This window comes from Dermochelys coriacea, chromosome 6, assembly GCF_009764565.3.
Source record: "Dermochelys coriacea isolate rDerCor1 chromosome 6, rDerCor1.pri.v4, whole genome shotgun sequence".
Classification (NCBI taxonomy): Eukaryota; Metazoa; Chordata; order Testudines; family Dermochelyidae; genus Dermochelys; species Dermochelys coriacea.
In genome coordinates this window covers 86,400,643-86,423,215 of record NC_050073.1, presented here as the reverse complement: position 1 = coordinate 86,423,215, position 22,573 = coordinate 86,400,643, and the positions used below count along the sequence as shown (strand labels likewise).

Sequence of the window (22,573 nt, the reverse complement as noted above, 5' to 3'; positions counted from 1 at the left end):
CCAAATTGAGGTGTCATTAGAGGTGGTTTTGGAACAAATTGATAAACTAAACAGTAATAGGTCTCCAGGACCTGATGGTATTCACCCAAGAGTTCTGAAGGAACTCAAATGTGAAATTGTAGGACTAACTATCATTTCAATCAGCTTCTGTACCAAATGACTGGAGGACAGCTAAATTGATGCCAATTTTTAAAAAGGGCTCCAGAGGTGACCCTGGCAACTACAGGCCAGTAAGCCTCACTTCAGTACCAGGCAAATTGGTTGAAACTATTGTAAATAACAAAATTGTCAGACACATAGATTAACATAATTTGTTGGGAAATAGTCAACATGGTTTTTGTAAAGGGAAATCATGCCTCGCCAATCTACTAGAATTCTTTGAGGGGGGTCAACAAGCATGCATACAAAAGGAGATCCAGTGGATATAGTGTATTTAGATTTTCAGAAAGCCTTTGACAAGGTCCCTCACCAAAGGCTCTTAAGCAAAATAAGCAGTCATGGGATAAGAGGGAAGGTTCTCTCATGGATTGGTAACTGGTTAAAAGATAGGAAACAAAGGGTAGGAATAAATGGTCAGTTTTCAGAATGGAGAGAGGTAAATAGTGGTGTCCCCCAGGGATCTGTACTGGGACCAGTCCTATTTAACATATTCATAAGTGATCTGGAAAAAGGGGTAAACAGTGAGGTGGCAAAATTTGAAGAGGATACAAAACTATTCTAGACACTTAAGTCCCAGACAGACTGCGAAGAGTTACAAAAAGATCTCACAAAACTGGGTTACTAAATTTCATCTGCCATTTTGTTGCTCAGTCAATGTTGATAAATGCAAAGTAATGCACATTGGAAAACGTAATTCTAACTATACATATACAACGATGGGGTCTAAATTAGCTGTTACCACTCAAGAAAGAGATCTTGGCATCACTGTGGATAGTTCTCAGAAATCATCCACTCAATGGGCAGTAAGAAAAGGAGTACTTGTGACACCTTAGAATTTGTTAGTCTCTAAAGGTGCAACAAGTACTTCTTTTCTTTTTGCGAATACAGACTAACACAGCTGCTACTCTGAAACCTGTCAATGGGCAGTGGCAATCAAAAAAGCGAACAAAACGTTGGGAATCAAGAAAGGGATAGATAATAAGACAGAAAATATCATATTGCCTCTAAACCATGGTATGCCCACACCTTGAATACTGTGTGCAGATGTGGTTGCCCTATCTTAAAAAAGATATTGGAATTGGAAAAGGTTCAGAAAAGGACAACAAAAATGATTAGGGATATAGAATGGCTTCCGTATGAGGAGAGATTAATAAGACTGGGACTTTTCAGCTTGGAAAAGAGGTGACTAAGGGGGGATATGATAGAGGTCTATAAAATCATGAGTGGTGTGGAGAAAGTAAATAAGGAAGTGTTATTTACTTCTTCTCATAATACAAGAACAAGTGGCCACCAAATGAAATTAATCAGTAGCAGGTTTAAAAACAAACACAAGAAAGTATTTTTTCATGCAACGCACGGTCAACCTCTGTAACTCCTTGCCAGAGGGTGTTGTGAAGGCCAATACTATAACGGGGTTCAAAAGGGAGCTAGATAGGTCTATCAATGGCTATTAGCCAGGATGTACAGGAATGGTGTCCCTAGCCCCTGTTTGCCAGAAGCTGGGCTTGGGTGACAGGGCATGAATCACTTGATGATAACCTGTCTGTTCATTCCCCTTGGGGCACCTGCCATTGGCCACTGTCAGAGGACAGGATACTGGGCTTGATGGACCTTTGGTCTGACCCAGTATGACAGTTCTTACGTTCTTATTATGAAAAACTTTCCAACTATAAGGATAGTTAAGCACTGGAATAGGCTTCCAAGGAAGGTTGTGAAATCCCTATCAATGGAGATTTTTAAGAACAGGTTAGACAGTTACAGGTTTACTTGGTCCTGCCTCAACACAGAAGGGGTGTGCATTTGATGACCTCGAGATCCCTTCCAGTCCTACATTTCTATGATTTCTGTGAACAAGAAGATCGTGCTTTGATTCTGAGAAGTCCTTCAAGACCTCTTCTTCAGAGAGTTCCAATGACTCCAAGTCTTTCTTCAGAGAAGTGGATAACAGTACTCAGAACTCTTGCACTCTGAATTGTCTAGCAGCTCTCAAAAACTCCCCCTTTAATTTGTAGACAGATCTAAGGGTTTTGGCTCCCATTATTCCGGCCCTTTGATGCAGGCAGCCATGCAGACAAGACACCCCCTCCAAACGAAGAGTCTCTTGAGACATCTCTCCTTGCTTGCTTTGTGCTCTGGCGATTAAGGCACCACAGGTCAAACATTCTTTGGAGGAATGTACCACTCGCAGGCATTGTGAGCACTTACTGTGCTGGACTGTGAAGGGAATTTTCTCAGTGCCCAAACCCTAAGTGCCTCATCAAAGGCATCAAGACTAACACAGGCAAGACACTGTGGCAGAGGTGGGCAAACTTTTTGGCCCGAGGGCCACATCAGGGTTGTGCAACTGTATGGAGGGCTGGGTAGGGAAGGCTATGCATCCCCAATCCACCTCCTCCCACTTCCCGCCCCAACTGCCCCCCTCAGAACCCCCGACCCATCCAACCCTCCCTGCTCCTTGTCCCCTGACTGCCCCGACCCCTATCCACACCCCCACCCCTTGACAGGCCCCCTGGGATTCCCATGCCTATCCAGCCCCCCCCACCCCGCTCCCGTCCCTTGACCGTCCCCCATAGAACCTCCACCCTATCCAACTGCCCCCTGCTCCCTGTCCCCTGACTGCCCCCTGGGACCCTCTGCTCCTTATGCAACCCTGCACCCCCCCCCACTCTTTAACCCCTTACCATGCTGTTAAGAGCAGCAAGAGCTCGCAGCCCCGCTGGAGCCAGCCACGCCGCCACGCTGCAGGAACAACAGGGCCAGAGTGCTGGCGGCACAGCAAGCTGAAGCTGCGGGGGAGGGGGGACAGCAGGGGAGGGGCCAGGGGCTAGCCTCCCCGCCCAGGAGCTCAAGGGCCGGGCAGGACGGTCCCGTGAGCCACATAGTTTGCCCACCTCTGAGCTATGGTATGAATTATTTTGGGGGGTTTTATATATATAAAAAAGTACTCTATATATAAAAATATATATAAAATACTTACAGGCACTAAGTTACACAACAACTGAAGTCAGGCAATAGTTCTGGGGCTGCTTTTGCCAGCATAGAGCAGGGCATTATGGGGGTGGAGAAGATTTTATAACCATGGATGGACTGTCAGATCTGCAGCTGATGCACGTGCAGCCTATAACAATGGAACTGATTTAGAGTGATACCATGATCATGAGGCCTACAGCAGAGATCTGCAAAGGAAGGAAGAGTCCTACTGAGTAGCCCTTTGCCCTGTTAAACCTGGGGCCCAATCCCATTGGTACGGGCAGTGTGGAGGAGGAGATGGAAGCAATACAGGGTTGCCTGCACTCTGCTGCTCTCACAGGCTACACAGGAGAGGAAGGAGGCTGTACACCTGTTGGATAGGTTCTTTATTTGGATTAGGTAATAACTCCCTTGGCTGGGTTCCAAGTACAGAATTGCTGCCTCTCTCAATAATCCTAAACCCCACAGGCAAACACTGTGCTAAGGCAGGCACAGGCAAAGAATTCATTTCTCACATTCCTCTTCTACAGGCAGGGGGAAAGGCACTGACTGGTGAAACAAGAGCCGCTTAAGCCTGAGCTGTCCGATACAGATTTCAATCCTCCTGTTGCAGGGTCCATTTGAGGGGGGCGGGGACCACCCGGAGCACACTCCTTCCTCCGTGCCCCTCTAAAGTTTTATCAGCCACCCCCAGCAGCTTTCCTGCTTTTATTAACAAGCACTACTAATTATTTTCATTTAACATGGCACTTTCGATCCATAGAACTCAAGCACTTAAGAGGGTTAGGCTCATTATCCCTATTTTACAAGGCAAAAACTGAGGCAGAAAGGGAGGAAGAGAAGCAACCTTTCCACAGGTAGTTGGGGCTGAACAAGGAATAGAACTCAGGAGTACCTAGATCCTAGTCTTGTACTCAGTCTTGTACAAAACGGCAGCCCCACTTAGCTCCTAGCCTCAACACCACCAGTCAAAGCCCCATTCAGAATCCTTCAGGCACATCTCTCCCCTCCCCTCCTTGGGCAGTTATCCCCATTGAGAATTATATACAGTCCTCAGAGTCCAAGGGATATATTAACCACTAATGCAAATCCCTATGCTCTACTTTGATTAGAAAAAATGAGGAGAGAATAGAAGGAAACTACTCAAAGGGAGACTCCCAGGAAAGAAGTTTTCTGCTGATTGTTCCTTTGTCTTCAAACCCCCAAGCTTTGCATCCAGGGAAAAGCCTAACCAAACTCAGGCCCTGATGGAGTTTTCTATGCCATCAGGTAGGGAATTGTGCCCTGGATAAGTGCTTGGAAGGAAACTGCTTAGAGAGATCTCCTACTCATCCAACCTGCCCAGCCCCTCTTCCTCCCTTCACCATGGCACTGCCACCACCTGGGATCAAGGGCTATTTTCATGGGCTATGTTTCTGATGAATCTGGGAGATGCTGGGAACTGTGTTTCTTTACACCTGGAACAAGATCTCCTGAGCAAGAAGCTAATGAGGAAAGTGAACAAGCTCCTGGCCCCTGTGCACTGCATTCATCTCCCTCAAAAAGCCAGAGGCAGCCAGATTAACTTACCTGACTGCTGAGGAGGTAGGCTTGCTGTCAGTTGTGGAAGTATCTGCCTGAACAGCCCTCGTTGACCCTCCTGTGTTAAGTGCTGACTGGTGGCTGAGAGGGGAGGCTGTGCTCCCTTTGCTTACAGCTCTGCTTGCCAAGTTCAGGTTTGTTAACTAAAAAGAGAGACAAAAATACATCAGACACTACAAAGACCCAAGAAAGTAACAGCAGGTGGCTCGGAGAAAGATACAAACCATTGGCTAGACAGTCTGATAACGGAAGGAAGACTCCTGTAGAATCCTTCCCCTCCTCCCTGGAGAAAGGCTCTCTTGGACTGGAGCAAAGCTGTGTTGGCTGCATGAAGCAATGGGGAGGGCCATTGTCAAAGCCACCCCACTCTGAATGGCTTCCAGCATCAACACTTCATTGTAAAACACCCACGCAGTGGAGCATAGGGGAGGAAAAGGGAAAGGGCAGGGGCAGAATTCCCAAAGGAAAGCAGCACTGGGCCCCTGCACCACTGATTATAATTCAGAACAATGAAACTCAAACCAGCAGCAAGCATTTACAAAAGCCAGATGCTCCTCCTTCCCCCCCCCCCCACTTCCCCAGGTCACTCTATACATTTATAATTGACCCATTACCATTTTACTTACATAAAATTTGCAGCAAATTCTGCCCCAAATAGGAGAAATTTTCCACCCCCCTTGAAGCTATTCAACCAATTAGGTAACCAGTCAATTAATGTCAGCTCTGAAGTGAGGCAGGGGTTATTGCATTTGCTTTATCAATTTATAAGAAAATTGCATATATACTTAACACAAATATTACTTGTTCATCTGTATCCTTCTCCCATTACCCTTCCTGGGTCACCCATCTTCTTGAGAGTGCAAACTCTGAGCTGGCACCATCTTACTATATTTGAAGAGCACCCATAAACAATGAGGCACTGATCCTAACTACTGAAATATAAGTATTAAATTGCAGACAAAAATATGTTAAAAGACTATTATTAAGGTTGCTAAGGCAAGCACTCATAAGTTAGGGAATGCTAGAATTTAGGCTGTCCAGGCAATCTTAATTCAGACCCCTTGTGTACATGAATGATGATACGGTCTTTAATTACATGAACACATACTATTTTTTCCACAGGACCTCTGCCTCATTCAGTGCACAGAATGGACCTGCTCTGGGGATGAATCAGGGTTTATATTGAAAGAGACTGTTGTATGCAGGATACTTAGGTTAAAGCAGCTGAATGCTGACCTGGAGAATTGGAATCTATTGCTGCCACAGTGTTCTTATGTGATGCTAGTCAAATCACTTAAACCAAACTTTTCATAGGTGGTCACTGATTGTGTGTTTCTCATTTTCTGTGTGCCTACTTGAGGCCTTGGAGTCTGATTTGCAGAAGTCCTGAATGCTCCCAGCTGCAACTGAAGTCAATGGGATCTGTGCTCTGAACATATAAAGTGCCATACAATGCTAAGTATTCTGAAAAATGGGATCCTAGGTGTGTCAAATTGGACATTCAAAATTAGTGGATATTTTTGACCTTACTCTCTGTGCCGCAGTTTGTCATCTGTAAAAAGGGGATAATAATACCACCACCTCACCTCACTTCATAGTGATTATGAACATAAATTAATTAATGTTTGTCAAGAACTCAGATACTATGGTGAGAGCACTGACAAAAGCCCATTTTGAGGAAAGTAATAATTCTGTCTTCAGAGCAGGGTTTGAACAGCGTACAATAAATAAGGCCTAGGGCCATACACTGAACAATGAGGAGAAGACAAAATATTGAATAGCAGCTCATTAAGTAAGCATCATCTGTTCTGTGCACTGAATGAGATGGGTCCTCTGGAAAAAATAGCATGTGATCGTGTAATTAAAGACCATCATAATGCATACATACAAGTGGGTCAAATTAAGGCTGCATAAGCAACCTTCCTTCTAGCATTTGCTAACTTTTGAGTGCTTGACATTAAAATAACACAGTTACAGTTGCAATGTAGTTTTTGTGTGTGTAATTTCCTAGGTTTTTAAAAAACGAATTGACATCCTCTCTTCCCCCACAAGTTCCATCATATGGCATCATATTAACAATCACATGAATCATCAGCAGAGAGTTGGAACCTTTACATTCACTGCCCAGATCTCTGTCACATGAGATAGTGGAGTAACTGAGAGCAGTAGTAGGATGTCATCCTCGATGTGGACCAGCACTAGAGGGGGATGGGGCACTAGTGGGCAACGACACTTCTGCCCATAACCCCTAGTTGACCCCTTCTGTCCCATCTCTTCCCCACCCCAGCTCCTTACTTTAGCCCAGGGATCTCAAACTCAATTTACCTTAGGGCCAGTGCCAGTCCTCAAAGCCTCCCAGCGAACCAATAATGTCACTGAAGATGGTGTTCAGAAAAGAAAACGTTTATATTGTATTTTTTATTTTGACTTTCTTAGAAATAATAAAAAACTGTCATACAACTTTATACAATTCTTTGCCTGCCAGAGAGTTTTTAGTGTTTGCCAGACACCTGGCAATGCTTCAGTTCTGTCAGTTTGTTGATGTTTGTTTGGCCTCAGTGACTGAGCAGTTGAAACATTCAGGATTGCAGCAAGGTGTGCATCAGATAGTTGTGTTTGGTATTTTGACTTGTTTATAGTCATTGTGGAAGAAAGTGACGCTGCCTCCATGGCGGACTCCACCTGGCAACTAATGATCCTGCCTCCATGGCTGACTCTGCCTGGCAACTACTGATGGTACCTCTGTCCCTCTCCCTCAGCCAATGGGAGCTATGAGGGGTGGAGCCTGCAGCAAACATTGCTGGCAGAGCGTCTGCATGGGTCTCTCCTCCACGGGCCGCAGTGGGGAGGTTCTCGGGCCGCAGATGGCCTGCGGGCTGGGACTTTGAGACCCCTGCTTTAGCTAGTCCCAGTCTCCATTATTCAGGCTTGTCATTCCAGTCCCAGCCTCTTTACGCAAGAATATCTAGTCTCATCCTTCCAGAGTCCCAGTCTCTGCTCCAGATTCTCAACGCCACCTCTCCTTGCTCAGCCAGTCACAGCTCCCCTCACCCGCAGCTCCTCATTCGATTGGTCTCTTTTTCTCCACTTCTTGTCTCCAGTTGCTTGTCTCCTCCAGGACATCACCTCTCCAGGCTCCTTGTCCCACCCTTTTTTGCTCATTCAGTCCCAGTTCTCTCCCTGCATCCTAGCTCCTCATCAAATCTGTTTCCCCTCCCTCCCACTGCCCACTGGTTCCCAGATCCAGTCTCCTTGTCCAATCAATTCTACTCTCTCAATCATCCCATCTTCCAGTCCCACTTTGAGCATCCAGTCTCCTTGTATTTATTTACTCCCCACCCCCAACTTCAACTCTCATTTTTCTGCATTTGAGTCAAGCAGCTTTCTCCTCCATGCTGCCTGGGCCTAGCAATTGGTCATGGAACATAGGAGAGAAGCTCCCCACTTTCCGTTACAGTGCCCAGCCCAGACCTGACAAACCGCAGCCCAGAGCTGCAATTACAGAAAAAGTCCTGTTAAGCCCAAAGATGAAGCATTTTCAGTATGGATGGAATCTTCAGGGAATATAGCTGCTAGAATCTACATATTTGGGGTCGGGAAGGAATTTTCTTCCAGGGCAGATTGGAGAGGCCCTGGAGGTCTTTCGCCTTCCTCTGTAGCATGAGGCATGGGTGACTTGAGGGAGGCTTCTCTGCTCCTTGAAGTCTTTAAACCATGATTTGAGGACTTCAATAGCTCAGACATAGGTGAGGTTTTTCGTAGGAGAGGGTGGGTGAGATTCTGTGGCCTGCACTGTGCAGGAGGTCGGACTAGATGATCAGAATGGTCCCTTCTGATCTTAGTATCTATGAATCTATGAATATATTCAAACTGCAGTTTTTCAAAGGCTTATAATTTGGCCAAATTTGGACAGATTTTCATAGGGATGATGCAAAGGCCAGCCACCCATCTGCCAAATTTCAAGTCCCTACTCCAAAGCATAGGGCAACTAGAGCATCTCAAAGAAAAAACTGCCAGAATTTTTTAAACATGCACAAACCAACATATTTCTCCTAGCCTCATTTCTCTAAAAACAAGCATTTTTGCTGAAAATTTCTCCCAAAAATTCAGCCTGAGGCAGATGCCTGCCATGGAAAATTTCAGCCCAAATGGTTAAAGTTTGGCAAAGTTATAAGCAACTGAAAACATGGTCTTTCTATGGGAAGTCTTATGCAACTTAGTTGGCGCTACCAGCCCTGCCTATACCAACAACAACAAAGAGTGGTATTTTGAAACTGTCTTCTGAGAGAACACTGAGCCCTTCTGTAGTTCTGTATAAATATGAAGCATTTATATTATGGTAGCAGCTAAAGATCACACACCAGATTGGGCCTCATTTTACTAGGTGCTGTACAAACATCTAATAAATGACAGTAACTGCCCATAAACAGTTTAGAGTCTATAAAGACAACAGGTAACAGGTGGATGAGGCAAACACTATAGGATGTGTACAATTCTTAGCCAGTCAGTAGTAGCGATGACAATTCTGTTAGAGAAGGCCTATGCACAGGGCACCTGATCCAACGCATCCCTCAACACACCAATATCAAGGTCCATTTAGTGACATGTATCACCTCTCCACCCCCCATCTGATACCTTGGTGCATTTTTCTCTGATATCCCAATATTGTTTATTTTAAAGCTGTCTTTCCAGGCAAAACAGGTGAGCAAATAGAGTGTGAAGGGTAAGGATATTTCACACATTCCAGCTAGACAGGTGTTTAAATTCCAGCAGGATTAAATACAGGCAATGGATTCAGACAGAACTAGAGAGACCATAAAGCTTACTTGCAGCCAGGCCACCAGCTTGGGTGCAACGGCTTGTTTTTACTGTTCCATGCTCTGGCAAGTTTCAGTTGCTAAAATTAGCTTGCCAGAGTCTTGGCATGGCAGATTCCTGGGTACCCCCTCACCACAGTGTCTGTGCCATATAGCTTGACCTTGATTTTCCTAGTGGTGACTGTCATTACTGGTTACCTGATAAACTGTTTCAGACACAGGGAAGTGTTTAGCAACAGATGAGTTTGTACAGTTTGTAGGACCCAGCCAAAAGGCTGCAGCAGAAACTACTTATAGAAAAATCTGCTGCTTCAGGGATGGAAAATGGAGCAAACAGAACAGCAGGACTAGTGGAGCCCAAATAGGGACCTGGTGATTAGTTTGGAACTAAAGCAAAACGTTTACCTGATTTCTATACCAATCTGAATTCACACATGGACCTTATCAGGCTAGACACTTAAACCCAAGTGCTGCATTAGCCTGGTCCTACTGCTGGTTTCTACATCAGTGCAGTACTGTCTAGGGAGTCCCGAGGACCCCAGCAGACCATTCCACCTGCTCAAGGAACCACTTGTACTCACTATATCTCTTTATGGCACCTGCCCCAGCTTTCAGTGTGGATCATTTTAAATTAGGTCAGGAAGAAAAGGTGTTCTAAAGAGTACAGCCTCTCATCATTCCACAACATGGCCTGCTCTAGTGCCTCCTCCAAGGACCCTCCTCAACTCCAAGGAGGGAATGAAAAGTCCTGCTGCCTTGGAGCGTGGCACCCCAATGCCACAGAATTCTTTGGCAGCACTATGCATCCTACAACCCCATCCCCTTTAAGAGCACACTAGTGAGATAACTTTCCCCTTTCAGACAGATTAGGCAGATTGCTGTAGGGCAGGTACAGCCCAAAATTCCTCTTCCTCGTGTCCAGAATCAGTCCCTTTAGTCTCTGGTGCCTCATAAGGAATAAGATTACAGCACCATATCTGGGCTCAGACAGAGGATCATTTCACTAGTAAAATTTTACAGCCTCTGATTTTGCATCACCTCACCAGGGCTTCTTCTAGTCATACCAAGAAGGCTAAGACATTACCATAGGGATGTGCTATTTGAAAGGCCACAGGACTTGACACTGCCACCTTTGCTAGTGAATAGTGAATAAGGACAAATAGGCAAGCCCCATTCAATTCCCTCTGGGGTTCTACAGGACAGAACATTGGGCAGTTGTTGTGCACCATGGGATTTGATGGAATGACTCAGACTTCTCTTTGTGGAGTGCACATTCCCACACATCTTCTCATGAACACATCCTTCCCCAGCACAGATGGGCAGAGCTGGAATAGCTAGCAGCTGTAATTTAAGATCAAGAGGCAGCAGCAGAGTTGTAGTGAGGAGAGGATGCCTCAGCATCCACTAAGATAAGTTTTATGAACTAAGTTCCCAAGTTCTGTTTGGAACATATTTTCCCATAATTTTGCTGCTCTCTGCTTATCCATTCTTGTTGCTTATTGTCACCAACGATGCATCATCCACACATTTGTCTGCTTCTCAAACAAATGGCTCTGTGCTTTCTTCCACGCTGCTCCTTACATATGGCATGCCCTCTGTGAGCTGACCTGTATGGCAACTAAACTGCCTCCTTCAAAACTGTCCCCAAGACCCTCCTCTGTAGTCTTGCCTATGAGATCAGTCAATTATATCTGAGGGGGGAGAGGAGACACCTAATTTTACTCATTTAAAAAAAAAAAAAAAAAAAAAAGGACTTTTTGATGGTGTCTCTCTTCCTCCACTCTTCATGAGTTACTTTTCATGAACTGTAAGCTATTTGGGGCAGTGACTGTTTCTGTATGTCAGCTAGCACAATGGAGCCCTGTTCTTGCAGGAGCCTCTGAGAGCTACTGTAATACAAATATTAATTATGATTAATAATTCATTCCACACTCCAGACCGGTGTGTTGCATTTTACAGAGATGGCACATGCATCTCTGGTCTAGGCCAAACCTGGCTGAGTGGGTCCAACAATAGTGCTGGAGGAACTGGGAGCACTGGAGCCGGCCCGTCTGCCTTGCTTTCCTCTGTGTTTTGAGCTGCCAGAATGTAACAGGCCATCCCAATGTGGGAAACATTGCTGGATCGTAACTTGCCTCTTTTCTGGACAGCAAAAGGAAACCCCAAACCACCAACCTCTTACTAAACCCACAATTCACTGTTTGAATAGTAGGACAAAATACACCCATTAAAGGCCCTTCGGAGAAACCATACAGTACACACCTCACTACTCCAGGGTCACCTTCTCATGACCCAGGTCAGCTTTCTGGCCACACCCAATCAGTACAAATCCTCTCCAAGACAGTTTCATTTCATGCACAGATTTGCATTTGCTGAGAAGACCAGCCAGAAGAAATGAGAACTGGGGCTAACAGGATGGGAGGTGTGAAATCTGTGTGCACACCAAGGCTGATCTGGCCAAAGGCCTGTGACATTCCTTCCTGCTTGCTGAGTTTACCAGCTTACAGGATATACATATGCATACAGAGCACAAGTGTTTCAGTCTCCAGAAAATGTTCCAGACAAAGACCTGCCAGAGACATTCCTGGGAAACCTGACAAACTCAGAGATTTCTTTGTAGTGTCTCCAGCGTATGCATCCATTTAACAATAAAAAAAAAAAAAAAGTTAGTGCTGCTGCCACGGATGGCTAAATTCGCCTCTTGCTTCTTCTCAAAGAGTTAGGCTCTCATTTAAGCACTCTACCGCAAAACTTCCCACTGGGAGTGATTTCGATGGGGCATGGATGTGTCAAATGATTGATGATCAGGGCACAATCTTTCTCAGACATGAGTTCCTAGCTACACAGCCTGCCCCATTTGGCAGCTTGGCAGCTCTGCAGATTACAGGGGCCACTTCACTGTAACAAAGGCCTCTGCTTCCATTCCCCCTGGAGCCTCAGAGCAGCAGGAGGGGCACAATTCCTGTGCTGCAGAAACCACCCTGACATTTTCTCCTCCTACAGCCTCTGCTGAGACCCGTCATGTTATTACTGATTTGCACAAGTCAGCACTGTCAAAAGTAATACCCATCCCGGAGAACAAGCAGTGTGTGAAGAACAGCTAAGGGGTGAGGAATAGTGGGCCCTACAACGATACAGAGAGAGAAAGTCACATACAGCAAACCAAAGAGTTATAGAAGGGAAACAAAGCAGCTTGAGATGTCCAGGAGAGAAATAGGCTGAGCCACAGCAAGGGACTAAACACTGATAACCCTGCAGTACATGGATTTTTATTCATGTCCTGAGTTTTGTGGTCTTAGTCTAATCTCTACTTAGCTGCCCGAATGTACAGTTTTCAGGTCCAGGATAGGAGTTGAGCTGTGTATTCACACATGCGCTATGCTTTGTGGCATGTTTAGGCCATGTCTACACTAGTGATCTTACAACAGCACAGCCGTACTGATGCAGCTGTATGATCTCCCGTGTGGCTGCTCTTTGCCTACGGGATAGAGCTCTCCCATCGACATAATTAAACCACCCCCAATGAGTGGTGGTAGCTATGTCAGCGGGAGAGCATCTCCTGCCAACATAGCAGTGTCCACATCTGCGCTTCTGTCGCTGTAACTTATGTTATTCAGAGGGGTGTTTTTTCACAACTCTGAGCGACATAAGTTATAGCAACAAAAGTGCTAGTGTAGACATAGCCTTAGTTTGCTAAAGACAAGGGGACTCCAAGCTGCACAGTAAGAGACAGACAGGCAGCATGGAAAGGAGCTGCATAGGATTGGATTTGATCACTGATACCTAGTGGAAGGTCCTTATTGTGGGGTTCCTGTGGCAGACTATTCCTACAAGGTCACCCTGAGGCACTGCATGCTAGCCACCCCAAAGCCCTTCCCCCCCGCCAGCAAAGGCTTAGCAAATGTGTCTGGTTTCTGCTAAAATCCACTTTTTGTCCAAATGAAAAATGTAGAGCAAGAAAAATGCCATTCTCCTGGGGATCTGTCAACACATTTGCAGGAGGCCTGGCTGCTGGACCTTGGGCACTGGCTGGCTGTATAGTGGAGAAGGAGACAGCTCATTCTAGCTCTTGCCTGGGTGGTCTGATGTTATCCCTTTAATTAAACTCCCTGGCTGGAAGAGCTGGAGCTGTTCCTAACGATAGCTGGGTCCTGAAACCTCACACTCTCCTTCATGGAGAGGGGCAGTGCTCCCTTCAGGTTTCCTCTCCTACTCCTCCCTGCAAAGCTGGGCCAATTCAACAAATTCTTCTGTTCACTAACATTAATAACCACAAAGTGCTACAGCATGGTTGATATCAGCAACAGACCCCCTGCCCCTGTGATATGAGACCTCACACAGATCCAGTGCTTCAGGAGAGACCCGCTTTTTACCTTACAGCATATTTCAGAGAAAAAGCTGTACAGTATCCACAGAAAGAGGCATATATACATCCATGTGCCACCTGTCCCTGTGCACACCGGCAAAACACAATATAACATGCTCCCTACAGAAAGCTCTGTCAAGCATGAAAACAAGCAGCCACCTTGTGTGCTAGATACATTTTATGAGTGGACTTCAGAAGTAACAGACTGTAAAGAACACTGTTGTAACTAAGTCAGTAGGTAAAAAGGCCTGGATTACTGTTGCAAGATCCTCTCCAACAGGGAAGGCCATAGCCATGGATGGAAAAAAAAAAAAGCTGTTTTGACTACTGCTTCTTGACTTGGCTCTCCAGAAGCAGCAGAGGATCCAGTGAGATCCCTAGTTTATTAACCAAGTTACCAAAAACTAGGAAAAACCCCTCATGGTGAAGGGGTGTGTATTGATTCAGCCATTTCTTCAGGCTGCATCCCCCAACACTGCTTCTATTTCATGTGTCATCAGCCTCAAACAGCTTTTTCATTCATACCCCAAACTCAGCCAGGCAAACTGAGCAACTGAAGTGTCATAACCCAGAGAAACAAAGATCTAGAGAAAAGAAAAGGAGTACTTGTGGCACCTTAGAGACTAACAAATTTGAGCATAAGCTTTCGTGAGTTACAGCTCACTTCATCGGATGCATTCGGTGTTTGTTAGTCTCCAAGGTGCCACAAGTACTCCTTTTCTTTTTGCGAATACAGACTAACACGGCTGCTACCCTGAAAAAAGATCTAGAGCTGTGTCTCAGCCTACTGACAGCACTGCAGCCCAAACCACTGCACATATTCTTCAAAATATGAACACAGTCTTGTCCATCACCAGCAGCTCAACCAAAAAAACAAGTATAGACTCAATGCCATGACTAGGCCTAACACTGAAAAGAGTCAGGGAAACACAAGATGTTGCTCCAGATATTGCTAGTACTACTTCACCACAATCATCTCAATAACCTTATACATAAAATGAAGATTACCTTGTCTAGAATGCAAAAAATGTGGGAAAGGAGAAAGGGTCACAAAGGTGGGAGAAGCAGCAGAGCATGCAGATTCCTCAGAGTTAAGGACTCACATTAGCATAGAAACAAAAATTGCCAGATCACTTCAGAGCAGCAGTCCAGCAAATACAGTATTCTTTCTGATCAATGATTCAGAGGAAGGTGCAAGAAATCCCATAGTGGACAATTGTGAAAACCTGCTTAAAGGCCAAGTTTCTTTCTAATCTCTGTCTATCAGTGGTTGGCTTATGCTCCAAAGTCTGAGGGTCTATTCCTTATATAATTTTTGTTAGCCTGTCTAATGTAACTGTGCCTGTTCTTATTGTGTATAAGTACATCTGATACGGTTTTGAATTCTGTTAAGCTCTTGGCCTTAATATGTTGTGGCAGTGCATTCCACAGGTTAAGTGTGTTCCGTGTAAATAAGTATTTTCTTTTATCAGTTTTAAATTGGTTGCCTTCCAATGTATTTGAATGTTCCCTTGTTCTATCATGAGAAAGTGTAAATAAAGTCTACATGATTTATGTTTTCTATGCCATTCATTGTTCTGCATATCTCCATCATGTCCCCTCTAACACATCTCCTCCCTAAAACTAAAAGTCTTATTTTCAATCTTTCTTTATACAGAAATCTTTCCCTGCCTCTAATCATTTCAATCACCCATCTCTGAATCCCTTCTATTTTTGCTATATCCTGTTTCAGATAGGGTGACCAGAATTGAACACAGTATTCCAAGTGAGGGCATAACGTTGTTTTTTGTTTAATAGAATATTATTTTCTATTCCATTCTTTATATATCCTCATCTTTTGTTTTCTCTCTTGACTTCTTGCACAGCAGATGTTTCCACTGAGCAGTCCAGAATGAAACTCATCTTTTTCTTAGTGATTACAGTTAATTTAGATCCCTCTAATATATATGAGTAGTTAAATTTATTCCTTACAATATGCATTACTTATTTGCTTGTCCGTTGTGCTACCCAGTCACCCAGCATTAAGTCTCTCACAGTTTTTTCTAGTCTTCCCTAATGTAAGCACCATCTATAAATTTTGCCATTTCGTGCCCCCCTTTTTTTCCAGATCATTAACACTTTTAAACACCACTTCCAATGTTTTACTCCCATTAGTCTTTTGCCATGTTAAAAACTGATCAGCTATTCCTACCCTTTGTTTTCTGTCTCAGCCAGTTTCAAATCCATGATAGAACGTTACCTCTCAGTCCATGACTAGTTACCTCTTTTAAGGTACTTTGTCAAAGGCTTTTTTGAAAGTCCAAATAATATTAACCAGCTCTCTTTTATTTACTATTTTGCTAATGAGCTCAAAGAATTCTAATAGATCAGACAGAGTTTTTTTGTCCCGTCTTATGTTTCTCTTGGTGGTTTATAGTTCACATTTTAAATTATTTCAACCAACCAATGTATCTGGTACTGAAGCAAGGCTCACCAGGAATATCCTTTTGCCTTTTTAAAAAAATAATCACACATTATCCTCTGGTAGAGTAACTAACTTTAATAAGAGAGAGGGAAGGTTTTTGTTAGCAGCTCTTCATTTTTATATTTTCAGAATTCTTCGAGGAAGGCCATCCAGTCCAGGGGACTACCTGCTCTTTATCAGGTATGACGGGGCAAGGCCAGATGGCTATAGAAAAGTAGTCTTATTGGGATCCGGGAAGTGGGCGGGCGAAGCCCGTCCGCTGCTAAAGTATCCCCCCCCAGCCTAAAAGGGGGATCCACAGGACCTAGATATCCAAAAAATTCCAGGGGACAACTAATGAAATAACAGGGACAGGAGTGCGGTCAAAGGGTCAAACGAAGGGAACCGGACGGGGACACCGAGCAGAGAACCCCGGACAGCGCCCACTGCTCCTCAAAGGCGTCAAGGGAGTCAGAGGACGCCGCCCAGAGGAACTCTGCCCGGATACGTGAACGGACCGAGGATCGGAAATAGGCCCCACAGTCACAGAAGACTCCATCGGCCAACCTCCTCACTCTGGTTTTGTAGATGGCCATTTTAGCTAGGGCCAGGAGGAGGTTGACCAGGAGATCCTGTGACTTTGTGGGGCCATGGATAGGGAGTGCATAAATGAGAAGGTGAGGGGAGAAGTGCAACCAAAAAGGTAATAAAATATTGGTGAGGAGCCGGAATAGGGGCTGCAGCCTGGCACACTCCAGGTAGACATGTGCCAGGGTATCCCTCACGCCGCAAAAGGGGCAGGTGTCTGGGATTGAAGTGAACCGCACCAAGTACACGCCCGTGCTCACGGCTCCGTGAAGGAGCCGCCAAATAGAAAAGTAGTGGGAGATAGATACATTAGCTCCAGGCTAAACAAATCCCTGGTACCAGGATAAGTGAAATGGCAGCTGCTCCAGGTCAATTAAGACACCTGGGGTCAATTAAGAACTTTCCAGAAGGCAGGGAGAATGCTAGGTTGATTGGGACACCTGAAGCCAGTCAGGGGCTGGCTGAAACTAGTTAAAAGTCTCCCAGTCAGTCAGGTGGGGGTGCATGTCAGGAGCTGTGGGAACAAGTTGCGCGGTTGGAGAGGCTGAGTAGTACACACCATATCAGGCACAAGGAAGGAGGCCCTGAGGTAAGGGTGAAGTGGAGCTTGAGGAAGTGAGGGCTGCTGTGGGGGAAGTAGCCCAGGGAATTGTACATGTCATGTTTCTAAAAGGTCAGCTACCATAGCTGATACTATTAGGGTCCCTGGGCTGGAGCCCGGAGTAGAGGATGGGCCTGGACTCCCCCCCACGACACCTTTGCCCCTGATTAAATCACTGAGACTGGGAGACAACAGAGACTATGCGAGGAAGGATAACTTCTCCTCACCTCCCTCGCTGGCTTATGATGAAAATAGCTCAGTAGACTGTCTCTAGAGAAAGAAGGGTTACGTGGAGGGTCACAGTGAGCCTCTGAGGCTAGCGAAATCCACCAGGAAACGCAGGACCCACGGAGGCAAGGACAGAGTTTTGTCACACAGGTTATTTCATTCTTTCCTCTTTTGACACCTCAGTCTGACAGTACCTCAACTTCATTATCTGAAAAGAATAAATTCTGAGGTTGGTGTCTTCCCAATTTCTTCTTTAGTGAAATCTGATGCAAAGAAATCCACTTCTCTGCAATGCCCTTATTCTCCTTAAATTATTTTTTCTCTGGTAGTCCAGAACTGGGGCCCACTAATTTTCTCAGGTTTCCTGCTTCTGATATACTCAGAAATATCTTGCTTATATATTTGCACCTCTTTAGCTATTAGCTCTTAAAATTTCCTGTTGAACCTTGCCATTTCAGCAGCCAGTTGGTTTAATAGTTACAAGAAATTTAAGCATCTTGGTACAGAGGGTGCAACATAAGAGTAGGAAAATAAATGTTAATTGGATGCTTTGGGGCAAGGGAAAAGTGCAGATAGGAACAGCAGGGATTAGAGACAATAAAAGAGCTTTCAAAGACAATGTTGCAAGCTAGAAATTGAGCATATGTAGTTCACTAATCTCATCACAATACCCATTTTTTCTCCAGACAACTTACTGCACAGGACAGTCTTAGTGAATGATGCAGTGAAGTGTATTTAATGAAGGGTGTATCGCTGCCAAACATGGAGCAAAGCCCTTCTCTTTCCCTGACTTGGAGGGACTTCATCTGTAACAAGCCAGTTTACTTTCTGCAGATCTAAACCTTTCCTCCCTCCTCCCCCCAAAAAAGCCTTTTACCTTTTCAAAAATGGTCTCTCCTATGGCATAGGTTTCTAATGGTATTAAGCACTAAAAATCTTCCTTGAAAATTTCACCATCATAAAATCTAACAATAGCTGGCTAGTGTCAATTAAATTGCTTGATTCATCCACTGCAAGAGACATATTTGACATTTTTAAAATCAGAACGCAGTGCTGACAAACTAACCATCTTTGTAAATTACCTCCAATCTTCGCACTGCCCGTGGAATCAGACCGGAGAACTTGATTCACATGGTTCATATCATCCTTGCTTTTATCTCTAGCAAAAAGCTCCTCCAGCATTTCTAACATGCACTCCTTCACAAGCTCCACATCAAGGAAAGGCTTTTTCTTTTTAGCTAGGACCAACAGTATCTGAAGAGAAGCAGTTGTTGCTTTTTCCTGTACAGTCAATGAAGTAGTGAGAACATCCGCAGCGTGGTACGAAGACTTCAGATTTGAAATTCTGTCATGTCTTGCAACATGGTCAGGAGGATAGCCACACTGAAGTTACTGTGCTTTGATTCAAAAGTTGTGCCTCACACTGATGACTTCATAGATGTATACAGTGGTTTGGAAAATGCAAAGCTTTGGAGTTTAAATGAGGTGGCATAATAAAAAAATCTGCTGCCAGTTTGGGTTAAGAGCTCAATTTTTGCTGTTGACTTTGACATTTACTCCCACACATTCATTTTTTGTTCCATATCCATCACTAATGAAAAAATGGGTGGCATAGTCTCAATCAGAGCCGATGCTATTGTGAGAACTTAAGATCCAGTAAGCAGGGCATAATTTGTGCCGGGACTTGCCAGGGCTGAACCCTGGTACCTCTAGGCTTGGCAGTTCATAGCGCTGACACCTTTGGGCTCCTGGCCAGCAGCCACCGGTCTCTGGCTGTTCAGCTCTGAAGGCAGTGCCACAGTCAGCAGCAGCGTAGAACTAAGGATGGCCATGCCATACCATGCCACCCTTACTTCTGTGCTGCTGCTGGCAATGGTGCTGCCTTCAGACCTGGGCACCTGGCCAGCAGCTGCCACTCTCCAACCTGCCAGCCAATGCTAAATTTGTGCGAGGGCTGAGCCCCAGCACCTCTTTCATTACAAATTAAGCACTGCTAGTAAGTTACTTACTAAGGACGTCATAGGCAAATGATAGGGAGCACACCACTGTTCATGAATTTAAACTTTTTTTAAGGTGAGCTGATGGGCCACACAGGAAGCCTTGGCAGGTCACATTTGGCTCACGGACCTCCTATTGAGAATTACTAGCCTAAAGCAACAAATAATGAATTAGCGATGATGAAATCTAAATAGCAAAACCCTGTCCTACAGGCCACCCTTCTCACAACTAAGCTGCATGGGTTCTACGCCTGTGGAATTGACTTCCAAACAATTTTATTAATAAGATAATATTCTTATCCAGGTGTCTTCTATGTAACAAGCCCTTTTAGAATGTCCCTACTTCAGCCATGTCCCATTGGGCTTTACAGTTATGTTCTGATTCCTCCAAACAGTCATCTTTCAGGGTATTTCTTATATATTTCTAGGCAGAGAAGATTGTGTATGTCTTAAGTGCAGCGTTCAGCTACCCAGGCACTCAAGAGGTAGGATGTCTCTAGATGGGGACAGACACAGAACTGAGAAGTTGCTCCTTGCAGCAGCTGGAGAGTAAGAGTTGAGTTCATCTGCGGGCTCCCTGCTTGGGCTTTTCTGCCTTGGTATTCTGTAACTCAAGGTACTGCTGGCTGGGCAGTACCATGTCTCTGAAGCCTCATATCTCTGAAGCCTTGAGAGGATGCCTAGCAATGCATGTCACCAGGCTGCACTCCAGTCATTAACCCTTATACCACCAAAGACAAGTACCCAAGTGTTTATACTCTGGTCACCCCTTCCCCTCCCTAGAGTGATAGAGCCCTGAATTGGGCTGAATTTCCTTTCTTATCCCAAGTTGTGAACATCTATTTCAGCTTTATCTTTGGCACTACCTCACACCTCTACACGTTGATCAGTGTTGGGGTTGTCAAAGTTCAGCCACAGAGTTCTAAAACACAAACCATGGCCATATTCATCTTCAATACAGAAGCAAAGCTTTTAGAAACTGTACATCCCAAAATACATTGTGTTCCAGTTGCTCAGGTAAAAATGAAGCATTGCATGCTGGAACCTGTGGTCTCTGAAGACTATTTACATATAAAAAATGAGGCACTGCAATCGGCAGAAAAACGAGGGAAGGTCTGGGATCCTAACTAATTGCAGTGTGGCCTTCAAATGAGGTCCCCCCATCCACTCTGAGTTTCCTTCTATAGAGGACTCTGGACCCATCCTAAACCTAACCACTTTGAGTGCATAGCTTGGGAGACCCTGGAAGTATGAAAGCAACACTAGCCACTCTCCTTATACAAGCAACATATTTCCAGATTTACAACTACCTTTTACAAAATACTGGAACGCCCTCAGATCCAATCATTCATGTCTGCTGCCTGGATCTCCCTTGCCATCTCTACTGTTTATGGAGATGGAAGCATTTCCTTCAAACCAGTTCTCTCATCTTCCTCCCCATTCCCAATTCAGTCAGTCATAACATAAAACTGTGTGTGTACTCTGCATCACAATTAGTTACCAGGGAAGCATTTAGGCCTTTGTAAGATGACGAAAGCTATTACTATCTCCATGCAAATTTGTCTCATCAGCAGTGATGGAAAAGGGAAGCCAGACAAAGCCACGAGAATCCCATCAGCCATTTGTAAATAGTGGCCAAAGGCCAGCTGGAGCTCTCTATGCAAAAAGACTAGGAGACACTAACAAGTAGACCTGTGTGGGAGTCAGATTTTTCACTTCAGGGAAAGCTTCATGATTTTGAAATTTCTTCCATTCCAAACAGTGGGGGTGCGAGGGGAATGGTTTCAGGTTAATCAAAACACTGTTTCAAAATTAGACTAAAATATTTAGATTTTGTTGATTTTTTCATTATATGGGACAAAAAGTGGGAGTGTGCTAAAAGTTTGCAGATGATACAAAGCTGGGAGCTATTGCCAATTTGGAGAAGGATCGGGATATTATACAGGAGGATCTGGATGACCTTGTAAACTGGAGTAATAGTAATAGGATGAAATTTAATAGTGAGAAGTGTAAGGTTATGCATTTAGGGATTAATAACAAGAATTTTAGTTATAAGTTGGGGACGCATCAATTAGAAGTAACGGAAGAGGAGAAGGACCTTGGAGTATTGGTTGATCATAGGATGACTATGAGCTGCCAATGTGATATGGCTGTGAAAAAAGCTATTGCGATTTTGGGATGCATCAGGAGAGGCATTTCCAGTAGGGATAAGGAGGTTTTAGTACCATTATACAAGGCACTGGTGAGACCTCACCTAGAATACTGTGTGCAGTTCTGGTCTCCCATGTTTAAAAAGGATGAATTCAAACTGGAGCAGGTACAGAGAAGGGCTACTAGGATGATCCGAGGAATGGAAAACTTGTCTTATGAAAGGAGACTTAAGGAGCTTGGCTTGTTTAGCCTAACTAAAAGAAGGTTGAGGGGAGATATGATTGCTCTCTATAAATATATCAGAGGGATAAATACAGGAGAGGGAGAGGAATTATTTAAGCTCAGCACCAATGTGGACACAAGAACAAATGGGTATAAACTGGCCACCAGGAAGTTTAGACTTGAAATCAGACGAAGGTTTTTAACCATCAGAGGAGTGAAGTTTTGGAATAGCCTTCCAAGGGAAGCAGTGGGGGCAAAAGATCTATCTGGCTTTAAGATTCTACTCGATAAGTTTATGTAGGAGATGGTATGATAGGATAATGGGATTTTGGTAAGTAATTGATCTTTAAATATTCAGGGTAAATAGGCCAAATCCCCTGAGATGGGATATTAGATGGATGGGATCTGAGTTACCCAGGAAAGAATTTTCTGTAGTATGTGGCTGGTGAA

The 22,573-nt window shown here is 44.6% G+C and overlaps 1 protein-coding gene across 22 annotated transcripts in view; it reads right to left on the bottom strand.

Moving 5' to 3' along the window:
- Positions 1-22,573, bottom strand: part of TTLL5 (tubulin tyrosine ligase like 5) — a 224,711-nt gene that overhangs the window by 105,036 nt on the left and 97,102 nt on the right. For 21 of the 22 annotated variants that reach the window (XR_006281938.1, XM_043516200.1, XM_043516204.1 and 18 more), the window contains one exon: positions 4,699-4,853. Coding sequence is in view for 21 of the 22 variants with exons in the window: in XM_043516200.1 (XP_043372135.1) it covers positions 4,699-4,853 (155 nt within the window). In the remaining variant the exon portion in view is untranslated. Of the gene's footprint in view, positions 1-4,698; positions 4,854-18,659; positions 19,035-22,573 lie in introns of those variants that run through there. The other variant, XM_043516209.1, reaches the window with a different exon arrangement.